The sequence below is a fragment of the Triticum aestivum genome, chromosome 5D, assembly GCF_018294505.1.
Source record: "Triticum aestivum cultivar Chinese Spring chromosome 5D, IWGSC CS RefSeq v2.1, whole genome shotgun sequence".
In the NCBI taxonomy this organism is placed as follows: domain Eukaryota; kingdom Viridiplantae; phylum Streptophyta; class Magnoliopsida; order Poales; family Poaceae; genus Triticum; species Triticum aestivum.
In genome coordinates this window covers 513,902,178-513,927,666 of record NC_057808.1, presented here as the reverse complement: position 1 = coordinate 513,927,666, position 25,489 = coordinate 513,902,178, and the positions used below count along the sequence as shown (strand labels likewise).

Here is a 25,489-nt window from a genome sequence, read left to right as displayed (position 1 = left end):
GGTGTGAACTGCAAAAGCTATTGTTAGAAGGGGGCCAACAACAAAAATTTAGTCATGGTTTTTATTGTGAAAGTTGGATAGTAATTCAGTTCAAATGGCATCCACAATCCTACATCCATATTTTGGGCACGGAGTCAATGTTTACCAATTATCAAGTGCTGGCCTCAGCTTCAATCCAGTAATTTGCTCATTCCGGTTAATTGTTAAATTATGGGTATCACTACTTCTTGTAGTTCTGCATAAACACTAAGGTTCTCAGTTTTATTTCATTTATTTTCTTCTATTTCGATGGAGATCTAAGTTCATCTGCTAAATAAGCTCAAAGGAGTGTTGTTAACAGAAAAAATCTCAAAGGAGATAACCTTGTTAGGGGATGACCACAACCGTACTACCTGATGACCTGGTGGTGGAGATCCTGTCTCGGCTGCCGCTGAAGTCCTTTTGCTGTTTTTGTGTCTCCAAATCTTGGCTTGCCTTCTCATCTGATCCGCACTACCTCCAGAAGCTCCCAAGAACTCCCATCGGTCTCCTCTACCAAAAACCTACCAAAAACATGAGCGTGGCACTGCCATCCATCTCGCGGGACTTCCCTCAAGTGATAGGGATATTGATACAACACTTGGCTTTGTGTCATGTTGTGAGCATCCCTTAGAGCTGAAGGACTGCAGCAATGGCCTACTTCTTTGTTCCTCGAAATAGGCTTTCGCCCCGCTTTATATATAAAGCAACAACCACAAAAGTACACGGTTGAACGATACAAGGTGAAGAGGTAGCTCTCTTACAAAGCCGATCCTAGGATGATCGGAACATGCACACCACAAGCGACTATGCTACCGAAAGATAACACCGGAGGAACTGAGTACAACGCCATGCGCCGCCCTAGTACACCTAAGCTACATGACAACGACCTCAGGAGGGAAACCGAGACCAGGCACCGCCGTTGCCGAGTCCATAGTGGATAAAAGGTTTTAAACCGAAACCCGGACACGAAGGGGAGCACCACGACGACGTCTTCAAGAAGATAGCGGCGCCCACGAGCGTCGGCGCCAGAGCACAAGGTCTCCAAGAGGAACACGACGAGATCAAAACCACATATCCGGATCGGGGCATCTCCACTGCCAGAGACAGAGACAGCGGCAGAGCCACCCTTTGCTATGCCCCTTGCTGCCCACACGATCAAGAGGCGACACCACCACCGCCACCATGGTGCCCGCCGGAGAGCCAACCATGTTGTGGGCATCCCTTAGAGCTCAAGGAATGCAGCAATGGCCTACTTCTTTGTTACCATGGTGATACACATTATAATGAAATTTCTGACGCGATCATGTGCAATCTAGCAACTAAGGAGTGGATGACGCTTCCAGATACTGAACCTAGACTAGCCGTCTAATTTGTTGTCCTCAGGTTGTGTTTTGATCCATTATAGTCTCAACACTTCTATATCTCAAATTTGAGTCTAGCTCGAGCCCTTATATAGGGTGGACACAGTCCAGGCAGGTCTAGTCCCTGACCGAGCCGCCGTTCGATGGGCCGCTGGCGGGCTGGACCGGACCGCACCGACCAGCCTGGCGGTCCTGTTTTCAGGGACCGGACCGGCAACGGCGAAGCCCGGACCGGACCGAGAGGACCGGCAAGTGGCGATGTGGTGACCATGGCGGCAGGACATGGAGTAGGTGGTCATGAGCTCCTGCGCGGCGACTGGGAGGCATAGGAGCCAGCCGTCACGGCCACGAACGGCACACCGGCGGCAACAGCAACGTGCACGCGCCAGGGTCCTCCGGGAGGCAGAAGCTCACGACACGTCCGGTGCGAGACCTTGTGCACCTCTTTGTTGTTTTTTCCTTAGCGTTTTCTTAGCCTCATGCAAATAAGGTAGGAGGTGCATGAGCCCACAATTTTTTGTGTGCGAGCCTTCCGTGATTATTAGTGGATCAAGCATGATGTGGGCTGAGTCGTGGGCATAGTGGACGCAGAAGCTGGATGGCAGGGGATGTCACGAACGTATGCGATCAAGCCCATCTTTCTCGCTCTCTCTGTTTCTGCTCCCTTGAGTATAAGGAAAACTCCAACGTTTTAGGCAACAGAATTCCTATTCCTATGGGCCTTCCCTTAAAAAAAAAAAATCCTATTCCTACGAACTAGATTGTTGGTTGTGTGTCCTTCGTGTGAACTGTATGTAGTACTTGTCTTTTCGGCCGGTCAACTGTTATCTAACTTATGCTGCTCACTGAAGGAACTGCTACTGAAGCTGCACAAAACTTATCATTTCAGTAGGAACTACTACTGAAGTGGTGACTGTTTCAATGCTGCTCGCTTCAGCTGACCATGTAGAAAATGCCTTGTTTAGCTCTGTGTATCCTCTGCACTCCATCTTTGACTTGTCCAGAATGTAGGTGAATCAGGCTCCAAGAATGGGTTTGAGACCGACTTTCTTCTTGTTCCAGAATGTAGGCGAATCAGGCTGGCTTTCCGTTCCTTTGGCCAATGTGGGAAGATCTGGTAGAGTGGACTCAATCATAGGTTCTCTTCACCCTTCCCCTCACTGTAGAATTCTTCTAAATGTCTGTTTAAACATAGGAGCGTCAGCTGTTCAACTTCTGTGGGATTTCTGGGGACTCTTAGAAGGTTGGAGTCTCCTGGGATCTTCCATGTTGTGGATTATTCCAAGGATAGTTTGTGAAGGCCGAATAGTGGTTGAGCTTGGATTTGTGGCCAAAGCTCAAGGAGAGTAACGCTATGTCTCTGTGGTTGTTGGTGACTTGGTGTCCCACGTATCTCCAACGGAGATTAGAACCCCAAGGACTTAAACTTCGAGCGAATATCGTAGTCTTTGTGTGCTCCCATTTTGATTATTTATATCATCCTCTTCGTTGATTTATGCTTAGTGCAATTGTAGCTTGTTTACCTTGTTTAATATTTCTTGCTAGAGCTCCCTTGTCATATAGTATGAATCACATAGTTTCATGGTAGTGAACTTATAATTCCACACTTCCTAAAATCAATGATTTTGTAAAAATTTATAGTTGCCTATTCAATACCCCTCTTGATATCTTTGAGACTTTGATCCTTTCAGTTGGTCGGACATGCGTTAAGCGGATTTTTTCGCGCATAGGTTGTTTACTGCATACACATGAACGAGATTTTGTAAATGACTCCAGACTTCTGTCACGAAGGGATTGCAATTATGTTACAAATGTTTTCTTCGTTATTGTATGTGTTGTGCTTGTATATTCTTACATTGATTTTTCATGTTGCCCGTGTTCATGCTATTTTGACCCTTTTTTATGTCCTATATTTTTTGTGGGCATGTTTTAAATGTTGCAATTCTATGAATAATTTTTTATGGGTTCATGGGGGGGAATATTCTAACTAGTTCAGATTTGGGTGTTTAGTGTTACAACGATAGGGATACAAAAATTACCATTTTAAGTACAATGGATGGCTGGAGAGATAGCCGACGGAGAAAATATCACCCTAGCGACTCCCAACGTTGTTTTCACGTGAGATTAGTATTATTTTTTCTAAAGGAAAATAATTTTGTTCGGTGGGGTGACAAAAGCGCTGGCGTCAGCCACCTCACATGCAAAACATGTGTCGATGTGGTCCCGCGTGCTTTCCCTTATCCCTTTATCTCTAGAAGGGCCTCGAGCACTCACTTTACTTCTTCCCTTGATTCAGATTCAACACATCCTCTCCTATCCCCCTTCTCTCTAGGCACTACGTTGCGCCCACCTCCAAATCCTGCGTTGCTGCCTCACCTCTGCAGCCTCGTTTCCGCTTGCCGCTTGGCCGACCGTACTCGCCGACGACCCGAAGCAACCATTACGCGGTGAGCTCCCGTTCCTCTTCCTCTCCTCGGTGTCTATGCCCCATGTTTGTCCTCGTGTGTTGTTTCTAATCTGAGCTCGTCGCAGATGCAACCTAGATCTCAACGCCATCCGTTTCGCTAGTTGGTGTGCCATCCTGTAAATTGACGGGTTTCCCTCATCCTGTCGTCTTCGTGATGCCAAAGGAAGTCGCGGTTAGGAGCATATACATGATCTGATGTCTGATGAGTTCGTTTCTGTTGGTCAGTCGCACTAAGGATGGATACATGATATTCTTGACTTGCCCTGGCTTATCTCACGAGTTAGCACCTGTCTCAGCTTCTCACGGCATCTGATAGGTCCTTAGGATTATAGATCCTGAAGGTACTTTCTCTTCCCTTTTTATTAGATCATATTTTTTATAGCAACATGTGTATTGTGTTTTCACCATTGCCGACTTGTTGTGAAATGGACGGCGATGTAATCATTGGAAAAACTTGGTCATTTTATTTTATCTTGCACATAACTACTAGATAGCAGTATCCCTGTGTCAACCAAACGGTGAATCCCTGTGACCCACTCAGCATAGGCCATAAGTCCATACCAAATCTGTTCTTTCACATTGAATCCCTGTGACCCACTCAGTACATGTCATAAGTCCATACCAAATATGTTCTTTCATATACACAATGGTGTCATTGTCATAAGGCATGAACATGATCACATACGTTTCAACGGCCACTCGTTTACTAATTCAAGCATCAATTGGGACCAACAGAAAAATGTGCATTCATTGTTTTTTGGAGGGTGAAACTTTGCTGGATTTTTAAATTTTGGGTTCAGATGACGTTGACACACGTACTTTATTGTTTCCCAGTTTTATATTATCTAATTTTTTCTTTTCTTTTGGTGCAGATAAGTTCAGATCCTAGATTGGGGATGTCCACATGTGTACTACCTGATGAGCTGGTGGTAGACATCCTGTCTCGACTGCCGCTAAAGTCCTTGTGCCGCATCAAATGTGTCTGCAAGTCTTGGCTTGCCTTCTCATCTCATCCATACTATCGGCAAAAGCTCCCAAGAACTCCCGCTGGCCTCTTGTACCGGAAATTTGAGCGTGGCAGAGTTGCCTCCCCTCTTGGCAGTGCCATCCATCTCGCCAGACTGCCCTAAGGTGACAAGGAAATTGACACAACACTTAGCTTTGTGCCATGTTATAAGTACCCAATACAGCTTCGGGGTTGCTGCAATGGCCTACTTCTTTGTTACCAGAAAATTAGAAGTGAAGAAATTTCCAATGCTATTGTGTGCAATCCAGCAACTCAAGAGTGGATGGCACTTCCAGATACTGAACCTGGCCCGGCCCGCTCCAATAATGCATTTGAGTTGTGTTTCGATCCATTATGGTCGGAACACTTCTATGTCTTCAAATTCCAGTCTATCGAGGTCATGAGCTGTATCAACACTGAAGTTAAGGTATTTTTCTCTAAGGATTCCACATGGTCTAGCTGTCTTTGGAAAACTAGAGATCCATTTGAAGGTGATTCTCTCTTTGTAAATGGGTGTTGTATCTGAAGCACTTCATCTTGAATAAAATCCTGGCGCTAGACGCACCTGACACATGTACACAAGGGCTCAACCATAGGTTCATTCAGCTGCCAGGATATCCAGATAGGACGGACATATTTTGCTGTTATAACGGCCGTCTTAGCCAGTCCTCAGGCGTCTTGTGCTATGCGAAACAAGAATGGGATGGTTGTGCGATAAGGATTTGGAGTTTGGAAGGCCCCGACAGGTGGGTAGTGAAGCATCGTCTGAGTATGGTCGATGTATTTGGGAGGGACATGTTACTCCGCACTCACAGTGATGGATATTGGCATTTCGATTATGACATCAGGACTGTTAACCTGGAGAGGGAGCTGGTTATCCTTGATGACGAAATTGCTGATAAGATCATCTCGGTTAGCATCAGCACTGGAAAAGGCTCACAGTTTCAAAAGATTCCAAGAAGATTCACTAAACTATATCACAGTCTATTTTATGTGCCGTACTATGGCAAGGTTCCTGCTTTGGCCCGTTAAAGGTCTGAGGCTGAATTATGTTATGTTGTACCTATTATGCTATCAGCTCTGTAGTTAGTAAGCATCTTTTGTGAATGTACTAGATTGTTGGTTATGTGTGCCATTCGTGTGAATGGTATGTAGTACTTGCCTTATTGGCCGGTCAACTAGTATCGAACTTATGCTCGCTTAATTTGGAAATCTAGAGAGTAAGTACTACTGGTGTAGATTTTATGAACATGTGGAGTGAAATGAATGAATATTCTCCATGGATGTGCTGAACTAATTTGCTCATTGCATATACATTCAGAGGGCATTTCAGTAGGAACTACTCCACTACTGAAGCTGTGACTGTTTCAATGCTGCTCACTGCAGCTGACCATGTACAGAAGAATAGCTGGCTTTCTTCTTGTTAGCTTCTTTATGCCTTTCCTTCCTTTGGCTATTTTCGGTAGAGGGGGGAGATCCGGTAGAATAGACTCATCATAGGTTCTCTTCACCCTTTCCCCCACTATAGAATTCTTCTGAATCTTTGCCTATTTATTAAACATAGGAGCACCAACTGTTCTAACTTGTGTAACAGTTGGCTTTTGCTATTCTGAATCTCCGTGGTCTGATTTTTTTCTGTAATACATGATCTATATACTTAGAAGAAGAAACCCGTAACCGCATTAACGGCATGAGTGATGCCCAGGGTGTACCAAATCGCGAAGAAGACAAGGTTTCGTCGGAGATCCTCATTCCGATGCTGAAAGCAGGCTTCTCCTTAATAACCATCTAAAAGTACTCATGCTGTCATACACTGTAACCTGACATGAATAACACGACACCAACTGGAGAAATGAATTGGCTTGCCTTGTTTACCTCTGCGACTAACTCAGGAGAACCACCCTTCGATACCATGAGAGATGGTTTGATTACAAGGTTCTTTTTATTTTTAATTTTTTGATTTTTTTTAAATTCAATTAAACTAGATTTTGGGGGCATGGCCGCATGGGTTAATTCGAATGAAAAATGAAGCAGGGCAGACCGAGCCCGGCCTTTGGGTTGGGTGGCAGCTCCACTCGTCCCATTCACGGGCTCCCTAGAATTTTTTCGATAAAGGGTGAATTTTATTGACTCAAAATGAAGCATCAAAAAGATACGTAACACAGTGAGCATACATCCGGCCTCTGCATAGCTAGGATGTACACAGCCAACACCACACACGCACGCAGAAAACACGTCCACAACTAGCAAAGTCATATAAGACCAAAGCTATGCGTAGGCGAGAAAAAAAATCCCAAAGCGATCTGATGTGCGATCGACAAACTACAACAATAACCATATCCGCACCAACTATCTCATGACATCACATGGACGACGAGATTCTTCAACAACAACGCCTTCAGGAAGGGAGGGACACACAAGTGTCGTCGTCACCGGATCCAACCATAAAGTCAGAATCTAGGTTTTCACCCTGAAGAAGCAGTCTGAGCATATTCGAGCAATGCCTTCAATAAGGTAACGACGTAAAAAAACATCGCCATTGCCAGGCATAACCACTCTCGGTTGACCTAGGATTTCGCCCCGAAGCTCAAGACCAGGTGCTCGAGTAGCACCACCATCGAAGTCAGTCATGTGTTGTCGCCACCACTTTTCCACAATCTCAGTGGCTACATGCGATTCGACCGCCGCCACTGTACAACCATCCCTCTGCGTCAAATCATCGTCCATAATTTGTATCTCACCGCCGAAATCAACAACCGGATCAAGCGGGATGAACCCCCCAAAAATCTTTCGTTGATCACCGTCGTCGTGGAGCTATAGAAAGTCCCTGCATTTTGCAGTCACCACCATCCGGCCGATCGGATCTAGATCGACCACCATGCCGCGGACCGTAGCGCCGGCGGCAGCCACCGCATGTGCGGAAGGCTGGCCATTGCCGGCAGCACCGTGGGAGCCAAGTGCAGCACGCCACCACCGGAGGCCTAGCGCGAGCACGTGGACGGGCAGGTAGTGTTGGGGCAGATCGACGAGGCGGCGGAGCTCCGGTCGCCTCTCCCGGAGCGGCAGCGCAAGGGCAGCCTTGCAGCAGCAGATCAGCGCCGGCGGCGCCCCAAGCACCAGGCCCGTGAGAACGAGACGAAGAACCACCACGATTGACTATCAGATCCATGGATGTTGGAGTCTTGGAGAGGAAGAGGAAGATGGGAGTTGCGCCCGTCCGGTCGCTGGAGCCGGCCTTGGCCGCCGCCGGCGGCGGCGGAGTGGTGATAGATGGGATCCGGGCGGCTAGGGTTGGGGGCGCCCCGGTGTCGCCCTCGAGCGACACGGGAGCGATGGGTTCTATGTTCTAGACGCTGTGCCGATGTGACTGTGCATATCCCTAGAAAATGGCCTCTCTAGGTCATCGGGCGCCACCACTAACAAGCTGGCAGAGGCGGTAGGGGGCACCGCCATGCTGGTCCAACCCCATATGTCTATTGTTGCCGCTGCAGCCACATAGGGTCCTTCTCTTGCCCCTCCCGTGGTCGCCGCTATCGCGCCTCTCCAGGTCATCGGGACGCAGTAATTGACATTGTCGTTCTCTTCTCCTTCTGCCCTAGTTGCCGGCCCTATCTCCACCGTAGCCACGCAGGTTCTTTCCACCTCCATTGCTCCTCCCATCGCCACCACCTTTGCTCGTCCAGCCGATGCGGCCACCGCTGCGCGGAACAATGCAGGAGATATCGATCACACTGGTGTTGTGTGATACGTCTCCAACGTATCTATAATTTTTTATTGTTCCATGCTATTATATTATCTGTTTTGGATGTTTAATGGGCTTTATTATGCACTTTTATATTATTTTTGAGACTAACCTATTAAATAAAGGCCCAGTGCAAATTGTTGTTTTTTGCCTGTTTAAGTGTTTCGCAGAAAAGGAATATCAAACGGAATCCAAACGGAATGAAACCTTCACGAGGATCGTTTTTGGAACAAACGCAATCCAGGAGACTTGGAGCGGATGCTAAGGAAGCAACGAGGCGGCCACGAGGTAGGAGGGCGCGCCCAGGGGGGTAGGCGCGGCCCCCACCCTCGTGGGCCCCTCGTGGCTCCACCGACCTACTTTTTTCGCCTATATATACTCATATACCCTGAAAACATCCAAGAGCACCACGAAACCCTATTTCCACCACCGCAACCTTCTGTACCCGTGAGATCCTATCTTGGGGCCTTTTTCGGCGCTCCGCTGGAGGGGGAATCGATCACGGAGGGCTTCTACATCAACACCATAGCCTCTCCGATGATGTGTGAGTAGTTTACCACAGACCTTCGGGTCCATAGTTATTAGCTAGCTAGATGGCTTCTTCTCTCTCTTTGGATCTCAATACAAAGTTCTCCTCGATCTTCTTGGAGATCTATTCGATGTAATTCTTTTTGCGATGTGTTTGTCGAGATCCGATGAATTGTGGGTTTATGATCAAGATTATCTATGAATAATATTTGATTCTTCTCCGAATTCTTATATGCATGATTTAATATCTTTGCAAGTCTCTTCGAATTATCAGTTTGGTTTGGCCTACTAGATTGATCTTTCTTGCAATGGGAGAAGTGCCTAGCTTTGGGTTCAATCTTGCAGTGTCCTTTCCCAGTGGCAGTAGGGGCAGCAAGGCACGTATTGTATTGTTGCCATCGAGGATAACAAGATGGGGTTTATATCATATTGCATGAGTTTATCCCTCTACATCATGTCATCTTGCTTAAAGCGTTACTCTGTTTTTATGAACTTAATACTCTAGATGCATGCTGGATAGCGGTCGATGTGTGGAGTAATAGTAGTAGATGCAGAATCGTTTCAGTCTACTTGTCACGGACGTGATGCCTATATACATGATCATGCCTATATTCTCATAATTATGCGCTTTTCTATCAATTGCTCGACAGTAATTTGTTCACCCACCGTAGATTATGCTATCTTGAGAGAAGCCACTAGTGAAACCTATGGCCCCCAGGTCTATCTTCCATCATATTAATATCCCGTCAATTAGCTATTTCTGCCGCCGTTTATTTTTGCAATCTTTACTTTTCAATCTATACAACAAAAATACCAAAAATATTTATCTTATTATCTTTATCAGATCTCACTTTTGTAAGTGGCCGTGAAGGGATTGACAACCCTTTTATCGCGTTGGTTGCAAGGTTCTTGATTGTTTGTGCAGGTACGAGGGATTTGCGTGTAGTCTCCTACTGGATTAATACCTTAGTTCTCAAAAACTGAGGAAAATACTTACACTACTTTGCTGCATCACCCTTTCCTCTTTAAGGGAAAACCAACGCATGATCAAGAGGTAGCATTGTGCGAGTCCAACACATAGTTGTTGCTGGCGGCTCAGGAGATGGAGGCGTGAGTGAGCCACTATCATTGCCGTGGGGCTACGCAAGCGAGATCTTTCTTTTTCGGATCATGAGGTTTCATGATACCTTCAAATAGACACAAGGTATTGCTTGGTGAATTGAGCAGGATGAGGTCCGGCCTGAAGCCACCCTGTAGTTTTGTGCCATCCACGAGGGGCAATATATCCGTTGCACTGGAGAATTGATTGATTCTTTAATCAACTGTTTTCTAGGCGGCATCTAAGAGCTTGAAAATTTATTCTATATCTAGCAGTTAAATGGAAGAACAAAAGTACGAGTTTTAAACCCACAATAGAAAGTGAGAATTCGTTAGTTACATATCACATACTTTGTTTTCAAGTTTTGTGCAACGTTAGGTATGGAAACGTGGGATCTTATGTTGAATGTTGTCTCGTACTATTTCAACATAGAAATGGAAATGTCTCAGACAATGAAGAAAATCAAATCTGTTCTTTTATATGCACAACCGTGTCATTGTCATAAGCCATGATAGTGCCACTTGTTCTTTGGGGGTGAAAAGTTTTCCGAAGTTTCCATTTTTTGGGTTCAGATGGCACATACGCGTTTTCCTTATTGTTTCTCAGTTTTATATCATCTATTTCCTTATTTTTAGGTGCAGCTAAGTTCCGATGCAAGATTGGCCAAAACCAGATATAATACCCTGGCAGGGAACGTCCACATGTGTGCTACCTGATGAGCTTGTGGTGGACATCCCGTCTCGACTACCGGTGAAGTCCATTTGCCGCTTCAAATGTGTCTGCAAGTCTTGGATTGCCTTCTCATCTCATCCATACTACCGCTAGAGGTTCCCAAGAATTCCCACTGGTCTCTTGTACTGGAAACGTGGGCATAGTAGGCTTCCCCGGTCTCTTGGCATTCCCATACATCTTGCAAGATTTCCTTCAAGTGATAGGGAAATCGATACAACACTTAGCTTTGTACCATCTTACAAATTAGACCAACAGGGGAGGTGCCCCGCGGCATTATTATTAAGAAGAAAGGTGTGAGACATCAAGTTTCAAATCCGTGAAATAAATTCCGCCCACATGATTCGAACTTGGGTTTGCCAAGGCACACAGCCGTGCTCTTGCCACCGGGCAAGATGCCCATCCACTTGTACTATCTTACAAGTACCCAGTGCAGCTTCAGGATTGCAGCAATCAGGCCCGTCACAGGGCTGGATCATAGGATCATTTAGCTGCCATGGATACCTTCTGACACACCTGACACATGTACACAGTGGCTCGATCATAGGATCATTCAGTTGCCAGCATGTCCGAATAAATGGGTGTATTGGCCGGTCCTCAGGGTCTTATGCTACACGAAACAAGAATTGGATGGCTGCGCAATACGGATTTGGAGTTCGAAAGTCCCTGATGGGTGGGCGATGAAGCATCATGTAAGTATGGTCGATGTATTTGGGAGAGACATGTTTCTCCGCACTGACAGTGACGGATACTGGTTGTTAGAATAAATCCGAGATATACTGTCGATCATCCGAGAAGCAAGCAATCACACGAGGCACGACATCGAGATTTGTTAACGAGGTTCACCGATATCGCTACATCCCCGGAGCTTGACTATGGGCGCTCCTCCCCTATGACACCGCTACAATACCGCACCCGGTCGCCCTGGACGCCGGTACATGCCGCCGACTTCCCCCTGCGTTCCTGTGCTATTATTTTGGCATAGGTTACATCGTGTGTCTAACCACACTATATATGAGAGGCCTAGTATACAAGCGTCCTATTAGGACACGACTCCATATCCTATCTAAACACAATACAACTACAAGTCCAACTGTAACCTAGCTTGTACACTATATTCGACACAACTCTAACAAACTCTACCTTGGCGAATATTCTCCACCACCTTGAATTCGTCAGTGCGTCAAACTTCCATGTACATTGGACTTGAGCTTATCCCATGAGTACCGCTGCTACTCCAAAGACTCCATATGACTCCACCTGCAACTTGTAATCCCTTTATTTTCCTTGACCACAGTCAACACTCGAGCAAAATTAAGTTCCTTGTTACTCTAGTTTGTGCTCCCAACTTCCAGAGTATCCGTCCAATGCCATCACACACTGATCACTCACCTGCGTAAAAGTGAACAACTCACATATTGGGTGTTACACATAAGAGTGACATGAACTCAACATCACCGCTCCTTTCTTGACCGCCTATCCGAAACATGAAGGAATTTCACTGTTGCTTGTAGTCATCCTGAGTCAAATTTACAGTTATCTCACCACATGTATGACCATCAGAGCCCTGGCCCGTCTCCATGCTCTGTGCATACCGCACACCTCGCCGCTATTACCGAGTCGAGCCTCCGCTGTCCCGGTCGAGTCTCAAGGGTCGCGAACCCGCACCACTCAACCCGCACTTCAGAGTACCACCTATCATCACCGACCGATGACGAGTTTCATGCTTCCATCAGACCACTGGGCTCCAGTTCGAACTACGTGTCACTCGCTTTTCTCCAGTTGGAATAGGCTTTGATTCTCTGGATCCTTACATCGTAGCCCCTCAATCTAGCTCCACCTTCAACATGACTCCACGGTAGATGATCAGTCCACCCTCACGCCCCGTCGACTTCAAGATCTCATGTGCACCGTCTTGAATCAACCCCGCGCGATAGCCTTGTCGAAGCCACACAAGCCCTCGGGCCTGCGCCACGTGTTTCCACGCCCCAGAAGTCGGTCACCATAAGCTTCACCGTCTTCTGTACCAACCGACTCACGTCGATCCGTCAGACTGCCTAGTCGGACCCAGCCGAACTCGTTCGACTGTACGACACGCTCGAGGCTCCCAAATCATCAACTCTGACTGCCATCCATACACAAATTGTGTACCAAACAAAAAGAAGACCAAAATAAAATCCCTTGTAGCCTTCCTGTGTGCACACATCAAAAGAGATCAATGACAAGCTAGCTAGTCAAACTCCAATCCGTCACATGTAGCTTCTGGACTTGTATTTCTTTCCTCTTTTTAGATAGCATCACGCCTGATCCTTGGTCCTTGCGCCAATACTTTTTGTCCAAACAAATCTTGTATACGTTACCCAGATTGCTCCTCCAATCGCTGGTTTCACCCGTCCCTGATTGCGCCGCCACAACAGCCCAACACCCGCACGCTGCTCGTGCCATGGGCCGCTGTCTCCCGCGATCCACAGCCCTTTAGCCGGCCCCACGCCTGGGCCTTGACCGCTGCTGCTAACTGTGGTCGTGCGAAGCTGCACGTGCGCGGTTCCAACACCAATCCGATCTCGAAGAGTCTTCGACTCATCGTCCAAAACGCCCGCGCCGCTAGCTTCGACTGCTACGCCGCCTTCCGTCGCTGCTTCCGGTGCAAATCACATAATCGCGATCATCAACACCACCGACGAAATCAACCAGCCAACGAGCTATCCTCTTGATCAACCTTCCACGACCTCCGAACAACCTAGCTCATGATACCACTTGTTAGAATAAATCCGAGGTATACTGTCGATCATCCGAGAAGCAAGCAATCACACGAGGCACGACACCGAGATTTGTTAACGAGGTTCACCGATATCGCTACATCCCCGGAGCTTGACTATGGGCGCTCCTCCCCATGACACCGCTACAATACCGCACCCGGTCGCCCTAGACGCCGGCACATGCCGCCAGCTTCCCCTGCGTTCCTGTGCTATTATGTTGGCATAGGTTATATCGTATGTCTACCCCCACTATATATGAGAGGCCTAGGATACAAGTGTCTTATTAGGACACGACTCCATATCCTATCAAAACATAATACAACTACAAGTCCAACTGTAACATACCTTGTACACTATATTCGACACAACTCTAACAAACTCCACCTTGGCGAATATTCTCCACCACCTTGAATTCGTCAATGCGTCAAACTTTCATGTACATTGGACTTGAGCTTATCCCATGAGTACCGCTGCTACTCCAAAGACTCCATATGACTCCACCTGCAACTTGTAATCCCTTTTTTTTCTTGACCACAGTCAACACTCGAGCAAAATTAAGTTCCTTGTTACTCTAGTTTGTGCTCCCAACTTTCAGAGTATCCGTCCAATGCCATCACACACTGATCACTGACCTGCGTGAAAGTGAACAACTCACATATTGGGTGTTACACATAAGAGTTACCTGAACTCAACATCACCGCTCCTTTCTTGACCGCCTATCTGAAACATCAAGGAATTTCACCGTTGCTTGTAGTCATACTGAGTCAAATCACAGTTGTCTCACCACATGTATGACCATCAGAGCCCTGGCCCGTCTCCATGCTCTATGCATACCACACGCCTCGCCGCTATTACCTCGTCGAGCCTCCGCTGTCCTGGTCGAGTCTCAAGGGTCGCGAACCCGCACCACTCAACCCCCACTGCAGAGTACCACCTATCATCACCGACCGATGACGAGTTTCACGCTTCCATCAGACCACTAGGCTCCAGTCCGAACTACGTGTCACTCGCTTTTCTTCAGCTGAAATAGGCAACGATTCTCTGGATCCTTACACCGTAGCCCCTCAATCCAGCTCCACCTTCAACATGACTCCATGGTAGATGATCAGTCCACCCTTACGCCCCGTTGACTTCAAGATCTCATGTGCATCATCTTGAATCAACCCCGCGCCATAGCCTTGTCGAAGCCACACAAGCCCTCGGGCCTGCGTCACGTGTTTCCACGCCCCAGAAGTCGGTCACCATCAGCATCACCGTCTTCTATACCAACCGACTCACGTCGATCCATCAGACTGCCTAGTCGGACCTAGCCGAACTCGTTCGACTGTACGACACGCTCGAGGCTCCCAAATCGTCAACCCTGACTACCATCCATACACAAATTATGTACCAAACAAAAAGAAGACCAAAATAAAATCCCTTGTAGCCTTCCTGTGTGCACGCACCAAAAGAGATCAATGACAAGCTAGCTAGTCAAACTCCAATCCGTCACATGTAGCTTCTGGACTTGTATTTCTTTCCTCTTTTTAGATAGCATCACGCCTGATCCTTGGTCCTTGCGCCAGTACTTTTTGTCCAAACAAATCTTGTATACGTTGCCCAGATTGCTCCTCCGATCGCTGGTTTCACCCGTCCCTGCTTGCGCCACCACAACAGCCCAATGCCCGCACGCTGCTCGTGCCATGGGCCGCTGTCTCCCGCGATCCACAGCCCTTTAGCCGGCCCCACGCCTGGGCCTTGACCGCTGCTGCTAACTGTGGTCGTGCGAAGCTGCACGTGCGCGGTTCCAACACCAATCCGATCTCGAAGAGTCTTCGACTCATCGTCCAAAACGCCCGCGCCGCTAGCTTCGACTGCTACGCCGCCTTCCGTTGCTGCTTCCGGTGCAAATCACATAATCGCGATCATCAGCACCACCAACGAAATCATCCAGCCAACGAGCTATCCTCTTGATCAACCTTCCACGACTTCCGAACAACCTAGCTCATGATACCACTTGTTAGAATAAATCCGAGGCATACTGTCGATCATCCGAGAAGCAAGCAATCACACAAGGCACGATACTGAGATTTGTTAACGAGGTTCACCGATATCGCTACATCCCGGGGCTTGACTATGGGCGCTCCTCCCCATGACACTACAATACCGCACCCGGTCACCCTGGATGCCGGTACATGCCGCCGGCTTCCCCTGCGTTCCTGTGCTATTATGTTGGCATAGGTTACATCGTGTGTCTACCCTCACTATATATGAGAGGCCTAGGATAGAAGTGTCCTAATTTTTTTTTGCAGGGAACAAGTGTCCTATTAGGACACGACTCCATATCCTATCTAAACACTATACAACTACAAGTCCAACTGTAACCTACCTTGTACACTATATTCGACACAACTCTAACACTGGTTTCGATTATAAAATCATGGTTATTGACCTAGAGAGGGAGCTAATTATCATTGAGGACAAAATCGCTGATAAGATCATCTCAGTTAGCATCAGTACAGAAGAAGGCTCGCAATTCCAAAAGATTCCAAGAATGTTCACCCTACAATATAGCAGTCTATTCCATGTGCCATACTACAGCAAAGTTCCAGCTTTAGCAATTGAGGCCTTGAGGGTACGAGGATGAATCATTCTGTGTTTTACAATTTGTGGTATCTCGTGTGAACGTTGTAGTACTCATCTTTTCAGCCTGTCAACTCTTATCGAAGAGTTATGCTTGCATAATTTGTAAAACTGCAGATTAAGTACAACTGGTGTTGATGTTATGAACATGATGGATATTCTTGGCATGCACATGTGTATGGAACTACTTGCTCAGTTCATATATTCAGACACGATGCATGCAGAGGTGTGAGGGCATTTCAGACTTTCAGCAGGAACACTTGCAGGTGTAAGGTCATATATTCAGCAGGAACGCCGTGACGGTTTTCAGTTCTACTCGCTGCAGCTCAGTTTGCGCAGAAGACTTGATATTAGTATACATCTGCTTAGAAGAAGAGACCTGCAGCAGCATTGACAGCATGAGCGATGCCCATGGTGTACAGGTTCATCCTCCTGACCCTGAACTTCTCGTGGCGTATCGCGAGGAAGACAAGGATCAGTTCGAGATCCTCGTTCTGATTCACCGATATTGTGTAGCCCTTCCCTCCGATGCTGAAAGCAGGCTTCTCCTTGACCATCTACACTCACGAACAACGCAAACTGTGACCTGCCTTACGCATTATGACGCCCACTTTCCCACTTAGGGAGATGGTAGACCAAGCGCTCTCACCAAGTGCAACGTGAGCCATTGATCTAGGCCACGAGCCTTGTCGATCACCCGTTGACCCCGTCGAGGTAAGTAAAGAGCATGGAATGGATGCGGAAATGAAGTGGCTATTTAGCTTTGGTTCCTCACCTGTGCAACGACCTGAGAAGAGTCGCCCTTGTAGACCTTGAGAGATTTCGTGAGGAAGCTCCCTTGGACACGATAGTCGCATCGTTGCCTGGTGGAGTTGGCCGCCAGGAAGAGCTTCATGGTGGCGTTGATCTGAAACCTCTTGTCTGGCTCCACCGTGAAGGCGAGATTGTTGGGGTCGAAGCTTTCGCCCCTGAAGACTTGCCACCCGTGGTGCGAACCCATCCACTGCAGCACAACATGATACCGTCGAGCTGCTGTAATGACCATTCGATTCGGTAGAGAATAGAGATGAAATGGAAGCAACACGCACGCACGCACCTTCCTGCGGAAGCGCATGAGATGGTTCCCTGACGCGTCGGCGAGCGCGGTCCGGAGCCGGAAGTTGAAGGCGGGGCGGACGCTCACCGTGCGGAACACGAGGCTACCCTGACCGTCGGTGACATGCAGCTTCCGGTCGAACAGCCCGGGGACCCGTCTGGTTAGCGTCAGCTTGAGAGGTCCAGACGTAACGCCATTGCCTGCTGCTGCTTGATCCATTGCTGAACTCGAATGCTCCCCGGCCTGTGTCCATCTGTGAGTCTGTGCGCCTCTTGTTATAGGACTGGGATTATTCTGCTACCGGGTTGTGTCATTGTCAAAGTCAAGCTAGCACCTGCGCAGAAATTCTTGATACGAAATGTTGGAACCGGCTACCACCGCGTAATTGACAATTATTTAGTGGTGGCAGCTCGTAATTGACTTATTTCCCCCTGAACGGAACGATGGCAACTCGAGATCATCAGTAAAGTCCTTGGTTTCCTTTTTCATTTTCTTTTGCGTCGTGCGATCGTACACAAAAAAAACTCAACTATATATTTGACCTTTCTTAAGGAGGGAGGTCAAAGGTTAGACCATGGGCTTTATGAGGATGATCAAATCAGGCTTATAATATATCTTATATCTTATATTTTATCTTATATATTATATTTACTAATTGGAGGCACCATACAAGGCACCAGGTTAATTCTTAGAATTAAATAATTTTGACCGTTGGATTAACATATAATCTATCCGTAGCCATCAGATGATATATAAGATATGTTGTCTCAAACTACAACGTATGGAAGTCTTGATCCCTTGGGACTCTCTCTATTTCCTAAAAAAAACAAAAATCTGAGCGGCCATATCAATTAGATAAAATGTTAGATTTGTAGTCCTCCTTCCTCACGTTCAACATTGGTTGAAAGAAAAAAAAATCAGCCCTATTTGCCAGCAGTACAGGCCTATTTGCCTGCTGAGATGCCCATATAAACTGATTACCAAAGTCCTCGACCGAAGAGTTGCTATATATGCAAACAAACTCATTAGCCCTACTCAGAACGCCTTTGTAAAAGGAAGAAATATCATGGATGGAGTCTTGTCCCTCCATGAAATTCTTAATTACACTTATGTTAAGAAAAAAGTGGGGATTGTCCTTAAATTGGACTTTGAAAAAGCCTATGATAAGGTGAATTGGGACTTTCTCCTAGAATGCCACAAGATGCGGGGCTTTAACGATACTTGGTGCAGATGGATTGAACAGATACTGCATAATGGGACAGTTAGCATCAAGCTTAATGGTAGTGTTGGGCCATATTTTCAAAGCAAAAAAGGGGTGAGACAGGGGGACCCACACTCTCCTTTCCTATTCAATCTAGTCGTTGAATGCCTCACCAAAATAATCAAAAATGCCCAAAAAAACAAACTTATTATGGGTCTGGCTGCTGACCTTATTCCTGATGGGGTGGCGGTCCTGCAATATGCGGATGATACTATCATTTGCATTGAAGATGATGTTGATAAGGCAGTCAACCTGAAGTTGCTGCTGTATATGTTTGAGATGATGTCCAGCCTGAAAGTTAACTTTCAGAAAAGTGAGATTCTCACTGTGGGTGGAGATGAAAGTGTGGTGAATAAATATGCAGAAATCTTTAATTGTGAGGTTGGCAGTTTCCCACTAAAATACTTGGGGATGCCTGTGAGCTACGCTAATCTAAGAACGTCCGATTGGGAGTTTATTGTTAGTAAATACCTGAAGAGGTTCGAGGCCTGGATTGGCAACGCTGCCTCAATGGGGGGAGACACACTCTACTTGATTCCATCGTCACACAGATCTCTCTCTATCACATGTCTATGTGGCTCATGAATAAAACTTTCATTGAGAGGCTAGATAAACACAGGTGCAAATTCTTTTGGCAAGGCTGCAACAAAAAAAGGAGATACTATCTTGTTAAGTGGGGCAAGATATGTAGATCCAAAGACAAAGGGGGTTTAGGTATAAAAGATCTTCGTAAGAAAAATATTAGTCTCATGGTTAAATGGTGGTGGAAGTTAGAGACACAAAATGGGCTGTGGCAGGATATAGTCCGTGCCAGGTATCTTCACAACAATTCTGTTGCGGAAGTTTCTCCCAAATTCTCTGACTCGCCCTGTTGGAAAGCCTTGCTTAAGATCAAAAACGTCTATATGATGGGCAGAAAGATTGAGACTGGTGCTGGGAACTTGATTAGACTATGGAAAGATCCAATAAATGGGCCGATCCCATTTCAGGATCGATATCCTCGCTTATTTGAGATCTGCAATTATCCAACGAGCACCCTGGACAAAAGAGATGAACTTGATGACACTTCTATATTCAGACGCAGGCTTACCCCTGAGCTGTTCAAACAGTGGGTAGATATGCGCGCTATAGTTAAAAGTATTCCCCTTGATGAGAGGAGTGATCGTGTCTTTTGGGGACTAAATCAGAATGGCAAGTTCACCACTAAGTCAGTCTATAAGATGTTGGAGAGACCCCTAAGTGGGTGCCATTATAGATGGATTTGGAAAGCCAAGATTCCTCTAAAAATCAAAATCTTCATGTGGCAAATGTCACAGGACGCAGTTCTTACTAGGCAAGTGATGAGCAAGAGGAAATGGCCAGGGAATCCCTGTTGCTCTTTCTGCAAACAGGTGGAAATGGTGCAACACCTGTTCTTTACTTGTCCCGTGGCCAGAATTGTCTGGCGATCTATTGGAGTAGTTCTTGGCACTGATAGATGCCCGTCGAATTACTGGCAATACTTCGTATGGTGCCACACATTTCTTCCTGGGAAGCAAAAGTTTTATACAGTGGGCTTAGCGGCCACATGTTGGGCCATTTGGTTGGCACGCAATCGAGCTACTTTTGAAAAGAAACAAATCAAGACTCCTTTTGAGATTGTGTTTTTTCTATGCTCTTTTCTACTTTACTGGACAGGGCTACAACAAGGAGAGGACGCCAAGGAGCTGCGCACTGGAGCTGAGATGATCAGGGCTAGCACAATGCAGCTGATGAAGATGTGTGGTGCTTTCAAGCAACCAATCCAAGGTGCTTGACGTTTCTGGAGTTGGCTGGATGAAGAGTTGCTGGGCGCGCGATTTCGATGCTGTCTCTTCCCGGGGAAGATAGCTTTATGTCTGTTTGACACACGGCTGTGTTTTGATACTTAGTCTGATCTTTTGAGAATGTAATAGGCTAGATGTTTTGTCATGCTAGCCAGGTTTTCGCCCCATGATACTCGTTTCGACGGCGAGCGAGTGTGGTGGGTTTTCTGGTAGTGCTAGAACTCGCTATACCTCTTTCCCTCCTCCTGTCTTTCTCGCTTGAACTGGTTGTATTTCCATTCTTTGCAATGGAAAGGGGTAAAGCCCGGTTCCAAATAAAAATCAGCCAGGGTTCCATAAAAAAGGATAGCCCCCTTCCATAAAAATTGGGCGCTGAAAAAGAAAAAAAACAGATCGCATCTAGAAAAAAAAACAGACCACATCTGACACGTTATAATTTGGTGAAACTAAACTAGGAAAGACTCCACGGTTCCCTCAAAAAAGAATAATATCCTTCTATAAAAACTCCAACAATGAAAACAAACAAAAAAATCAGATCTAATCTCCTTGCATAAAAACTCCAGGGATGAAAAAAAAAACCAGATATGTTTGACTAACCAATCTTTTTTTTCCTGATTGAAAAGGAAAAAAACAGCCACACAAGACTTCCATACGTGGGTGAAAGTTATACGTAACATATAGATGGTCTGGCCAAAAAAGAAGCATCTACACGTAACAGGGATGAAAAAAAAACAGATATGTTTGACTAACCAATCTTTTTTTTCCTGATTGAAAAGGAAAAAAAACAGCCACACAAGACTTCCATACGTGGGTGAAAGTTATACGTAACATATAGATGGTCTGGCCAAAAAACAAGCATCTACACGTAACGTTGGTGAAAGGAAAGTAGGAAATCATGCACCACACAAGGCACCACGTTAATCCTTAGAATTAAAGAATTTTGACCGTTGGATTAACATATAATCTATCCGTAGCCATCAGATGATATATAAGACATGTTGTCTCAAACTACCACGTATGGAAGTCTTGATCCCTTGGGACTCTCTCTATTTTCTAGAAAAAACAAAAATCTGAGCGGCCATATCAATTAGATAAAACGTTAGATTTGTAGTCCTCCTTCCTCACGTTCAACATTGGTTGAAAAAAAAAAAAAATCAGCCACGGTTCCATAGAAAAGGATAGCCCCCTTCCATAAAAGTTGGGCGCTGAAAAAGAAAAAAAAGAGATCACATCTGACACGTTATAATTTGGTGAAACAAAACTAGGAAAGACTCCACGGTTCCCTCAAAAAAGAATAATATCCTTCTATAAAAACTCCACCGATGAAAACAAAAAAAAACCCAGATCTAATCTCCTTGCATAAAAACTCCAAGGATGAAAAAAAAACCAGATATGTTTGACTAACCAATCTTTTTTTTTCCTGATTGAAAAGGAAAAAAACATGCACACCAGACTTCCATACGTGGGTGAAAGTTATACGTAACATATAGATGGTCTGGCCAAAAAACAAGCATCTACACGTAACGTTGGTGAAAGGAAAGTAGGAAATCATCCTCACATAGATGGTTCCTTATATGAAAATGGATAGCTTCTTTCCATAAAAACTCCACCGATGGAAAGAAAAAAGAAACAGATCAAACGTAAGAAAGGAACGACATCTCATCCTCAAAAAAAAGAGGAAAATATCCCCCTCGACTTCTGTACATGGCCACTTAATCCTGTATAAAAAGTATTAACATGATTCTTTGGAGGTGTAGATTGTCATAAATAGTAAGCATGTACATGTATCTTTTATCCTAATAAAAAGAGAAAGACAATAGCTATTAAAACATCATTATATACATATAAATCGCTGAATTATTAAAAAAAGAATTGCATTGTATCATGTGCCACAAGGATCTCATATAAACAGTACAGTTTTTCTACAACCACTACTGTCCCTCTCATATAAACATGATTGTCTATGTGATATACATATGTATAATATGGATAGAAAATATTAAAATTTTCCCATACATGTTAATCATAAGAGAAATTATTTAATTTTTTTTGGTATAGACAAGATCTTATAATTAGAATAATCTATGGTGCTTATAGTATAATGAGAATATACAACTGCCACTGCACCATACGAGGCACCAGGTTAATCCTTAGAATTAAAGAATTTTGACCGTTGGATTAACATATAATCTATCCGTAGCCATCAGATGATATATAAGACATGTTGTCTCAAACTACCACGTATGGAAGTCTTGATCCCTTGGGACTCTCTCTATTTCCTAGAAAAAACAAAAATCTGAGCAGCCATATCAATTAGATGAAACGTTAGATTTGTAGTCCTCCTTCCTCAATTTCAACATTGGTTGAAAAAAAAATAACCACGGTTCCATAAAAAAGGATAGCCCCCTTCCATAAAAGTTGGGCGCTGAAAAAGAAAAAAAAAACAGATTGCATCTAGAAAAAAAACAGATCACATCTGACACGTTATATTTGGTGAAACAAAACTAGGATAGACTCCACGATTCCCTCAAAAAAGAATAATATCCTCATGTAAAAACTCCACCGATGAAAACAAAAAAGATCAGATCTAATCTCCTTGCATAAAAACTCCAGGGATGAAAAAAAACCAGATATGTTTGACTAACCAATATTTTTTTCCTGATTGAAAAGGAAAAAAAACAGCCACACAACACTTCCATACGTGGGTGAAAGTTATACGTAACATATAGATGGTCTGGCCAAAAAACAAGCATCTACATGTAACGTTGGTGAAAGGAAAGTAGGAAATCAGGCACCATACGAGGCACCACGTTAATCCTTAGAATTAAAGAATTTTGACCGTTGGATTAACATATAATCTATCCGTAGCCATCAGATGATATATAAGACATGTTGTCTCAAAATACCACGTATGGAAGTCTTGATCCCTTGGGACTCTCTATTTTCTAGAAAAAACAAAAATCTGAGCGGCCATATCAATTAGATGAAACGTTAGATTTGTTGTCCTCCTTCCTCACGTTCAACATTGGTTGAAAGAAAAAAAACCAGCCACGGTTCCATAAAAAAGGATAGCCCCCTTCCATAAAAGTTGGGCACTGAAAAAGAAAAAAAAAACAGATCACATCTGACACGTTATAATTTGGTGAAACAAAACTAGGAAAGACTACACGGTTCCCTCAAAAAAGAATAATATCCTTCTATAAAAACTCCACAGATGAAAATCAGATCAAATCTCCTTGCATAAAAACTCCAAGGATGAAAAAAAACAGATATGTTTGACTAACCAATCTTTTTTTTCCTGATTGAAAAGGAAAAATCATCCACACAAGACTTCCATACGTGGGTGAAAGTTAAACGTAACATATAGATGGTCTGGCCAAAAAAGAAGCATCTACACTTAACGTTGGTGAAAGGAAAGTAGGAAATCATCCTCATATAAATGGTTCCTTATATGAAAATGGATAGCTTCTTTCCATAAAAACCCCACCGATGGAAAGAAAAAAGAAACATATCAAACGTAAGAAAGGAACAACATCTCATCGTGAAAAAAAAAGGGAAAATACCCACCTCGACTCCTGTACATGGCCACTTAATCCTGTATAAAAAGTATTAACATGATGCTTTGGAGGTGTAGATTGTCATAAATAGTAAGTATGTACATGTATTTTTTATCCTAATAAAATGAGAAAAACAATAGCTATTAAAACATCATTATATACATATAAATCGCTGAATTATTAAAAAAGAATTTGATTGTATCATGCGAAAGATCTCATATAAACAGTACAGTTTTTCTACAACCACTACTGTCCCTCTCATATAAACATGATTGTGTATGTGATATACATATGTATAGTATGGATAAAAAACATTAAAATTTTCCCATACATGTTAATCATAAGAGAAATTATTTAAAAAAAATGGTCCAGACAAGATCTTATAATCAGAATAATCTATGGTGCTTATAGTATAATGAGAATATACAACTGCAACTTTTTTAAATATGTATATTATTCGCTACGACGTGGCGTAGGTTGATAAAAAGTCGTTCATGTATGTATCCATTATTCTATATAGAAACAAATTTTTTCTAATTCTACCATGCTTCCGTGGCAAAAAAGAAGATGTCTGTCTTTTTTTGACTTAATAAGAAAGTAATATATATGCCGCAATTGGGCACTTCATCTTTATACCTTCTAGAAACTTTTAGATCACGAGTACATGATGCATGCAACAACTTCTAGGTTTGTAACCATGTTTTCTACCAACATAACACATATACCCTTATGTAACCTTGACAAGTAGGACATCCATATGTCCACATGTCGGCCATAAATCTGACGTGAATCGATGTGACATAATTGGATGCAAACAATCTAATCACAAAACAGTCAAAGCAATGTAACTTCATTGTAACCTATGTGCATGTGTGATAATAATAACCTATATCAACATATGCAAATTATTATTTTACATTTCGAATCTCTCAAAACTTTGTTCTATCTAATATTAAAATTGCTAGCCCGTACAGGTGCACAGGTTGACGACTAGTATATATAATTGAACGCACAACGTCTCAAAGACAAATAAACCCGGCATAGTCACATTCGAAACTTCAAAAGGGAAGGAAACTTTCAAAAAAAACTTCAAAAGGGTGCTAACGGCGAGATTTGGGCTTCTTTCGTTGGAAAAAAATCCCCGCACACAGTAGAGTAGCGGTCCAGAGACAGGGCCCGGCCCAATACGAGCCTGCCCATCCAAAGCCATAGCGACCAGCCTCGGTCCATCTGAAACCCTACGGCGGCGAGCGCGCCTCCCTCCGGTGAACCCCTTCCACCGCCAGCCAATTTGATCTGTGAAAGATCCTCCTCACCCTTTCACATCCAGAAGATTCATTCCTGTCATTGTCGGCCTACGGTAAGGAAGCAATTTTGTGATGCTTCCCACACATGCTTTTTACAGCCCTCTTTTCTCTTCTTGAAAATCGTTTGTG

At 44.6% G+C, this 25,489-nt stretch overlaps 1 protein-coding gene, 1 long non-coding RNA gene and 1 other non-coding gene across 3 annotated transcripts; 1 reads left to right on the top strand and 2 right to left on the bottom strand.

Annotated features, from left to right (window-relative positions):
* Positions 1–3,673: 3,673 nt before the first annotated feature.
* On the top strand, positions 3,674–5,428 carry LOC123125865 (uncharacterized). The gene is made up of 3 exons (XR_006461505.1): positions 3,674–3,829; positions 3,915–4,190; positions 4,722–5,428. It is a non-coding gene; the product is annotated as an uncharacterized lncRNA (long non-coding RNA).
* Positions 5,429–16,530: 11,102 nt separating this feature from the next.
* Positions 16,531–17,662, bottom strand: LOC123125864 (protein LURP1). Its single transcript, XM_044546310.1, has 3 exons — positions 17,431–17,662; positions 17,110–17,337; positions 16,531–16,891 (listed from the first exon to the last, which is right to left on the bottom strand). The coding sequence occupies exons 1-3, from the start codon at positions 17,647–17,649 to the stop codon at positions 16,700–16,702; spliced, it is 639 nt and encodes a 212-aa protein (XP_044402245.1). The 5' UTR covers positions 17,650–17,662; the 3' UTR covers positions 16,531–16,699.
* Positions 16,898–17,056, bottom strand: LOC123126790 (U1 spliceosomal RNA). The gene has a single exon (XR_006462011.1). It is a non-coding gene; the product is annotated as a U1 spliceosomal RNA (small nuclear RNA).
* Positions 17,663–25,489: the final 7,827 nt, after the last annotated feature.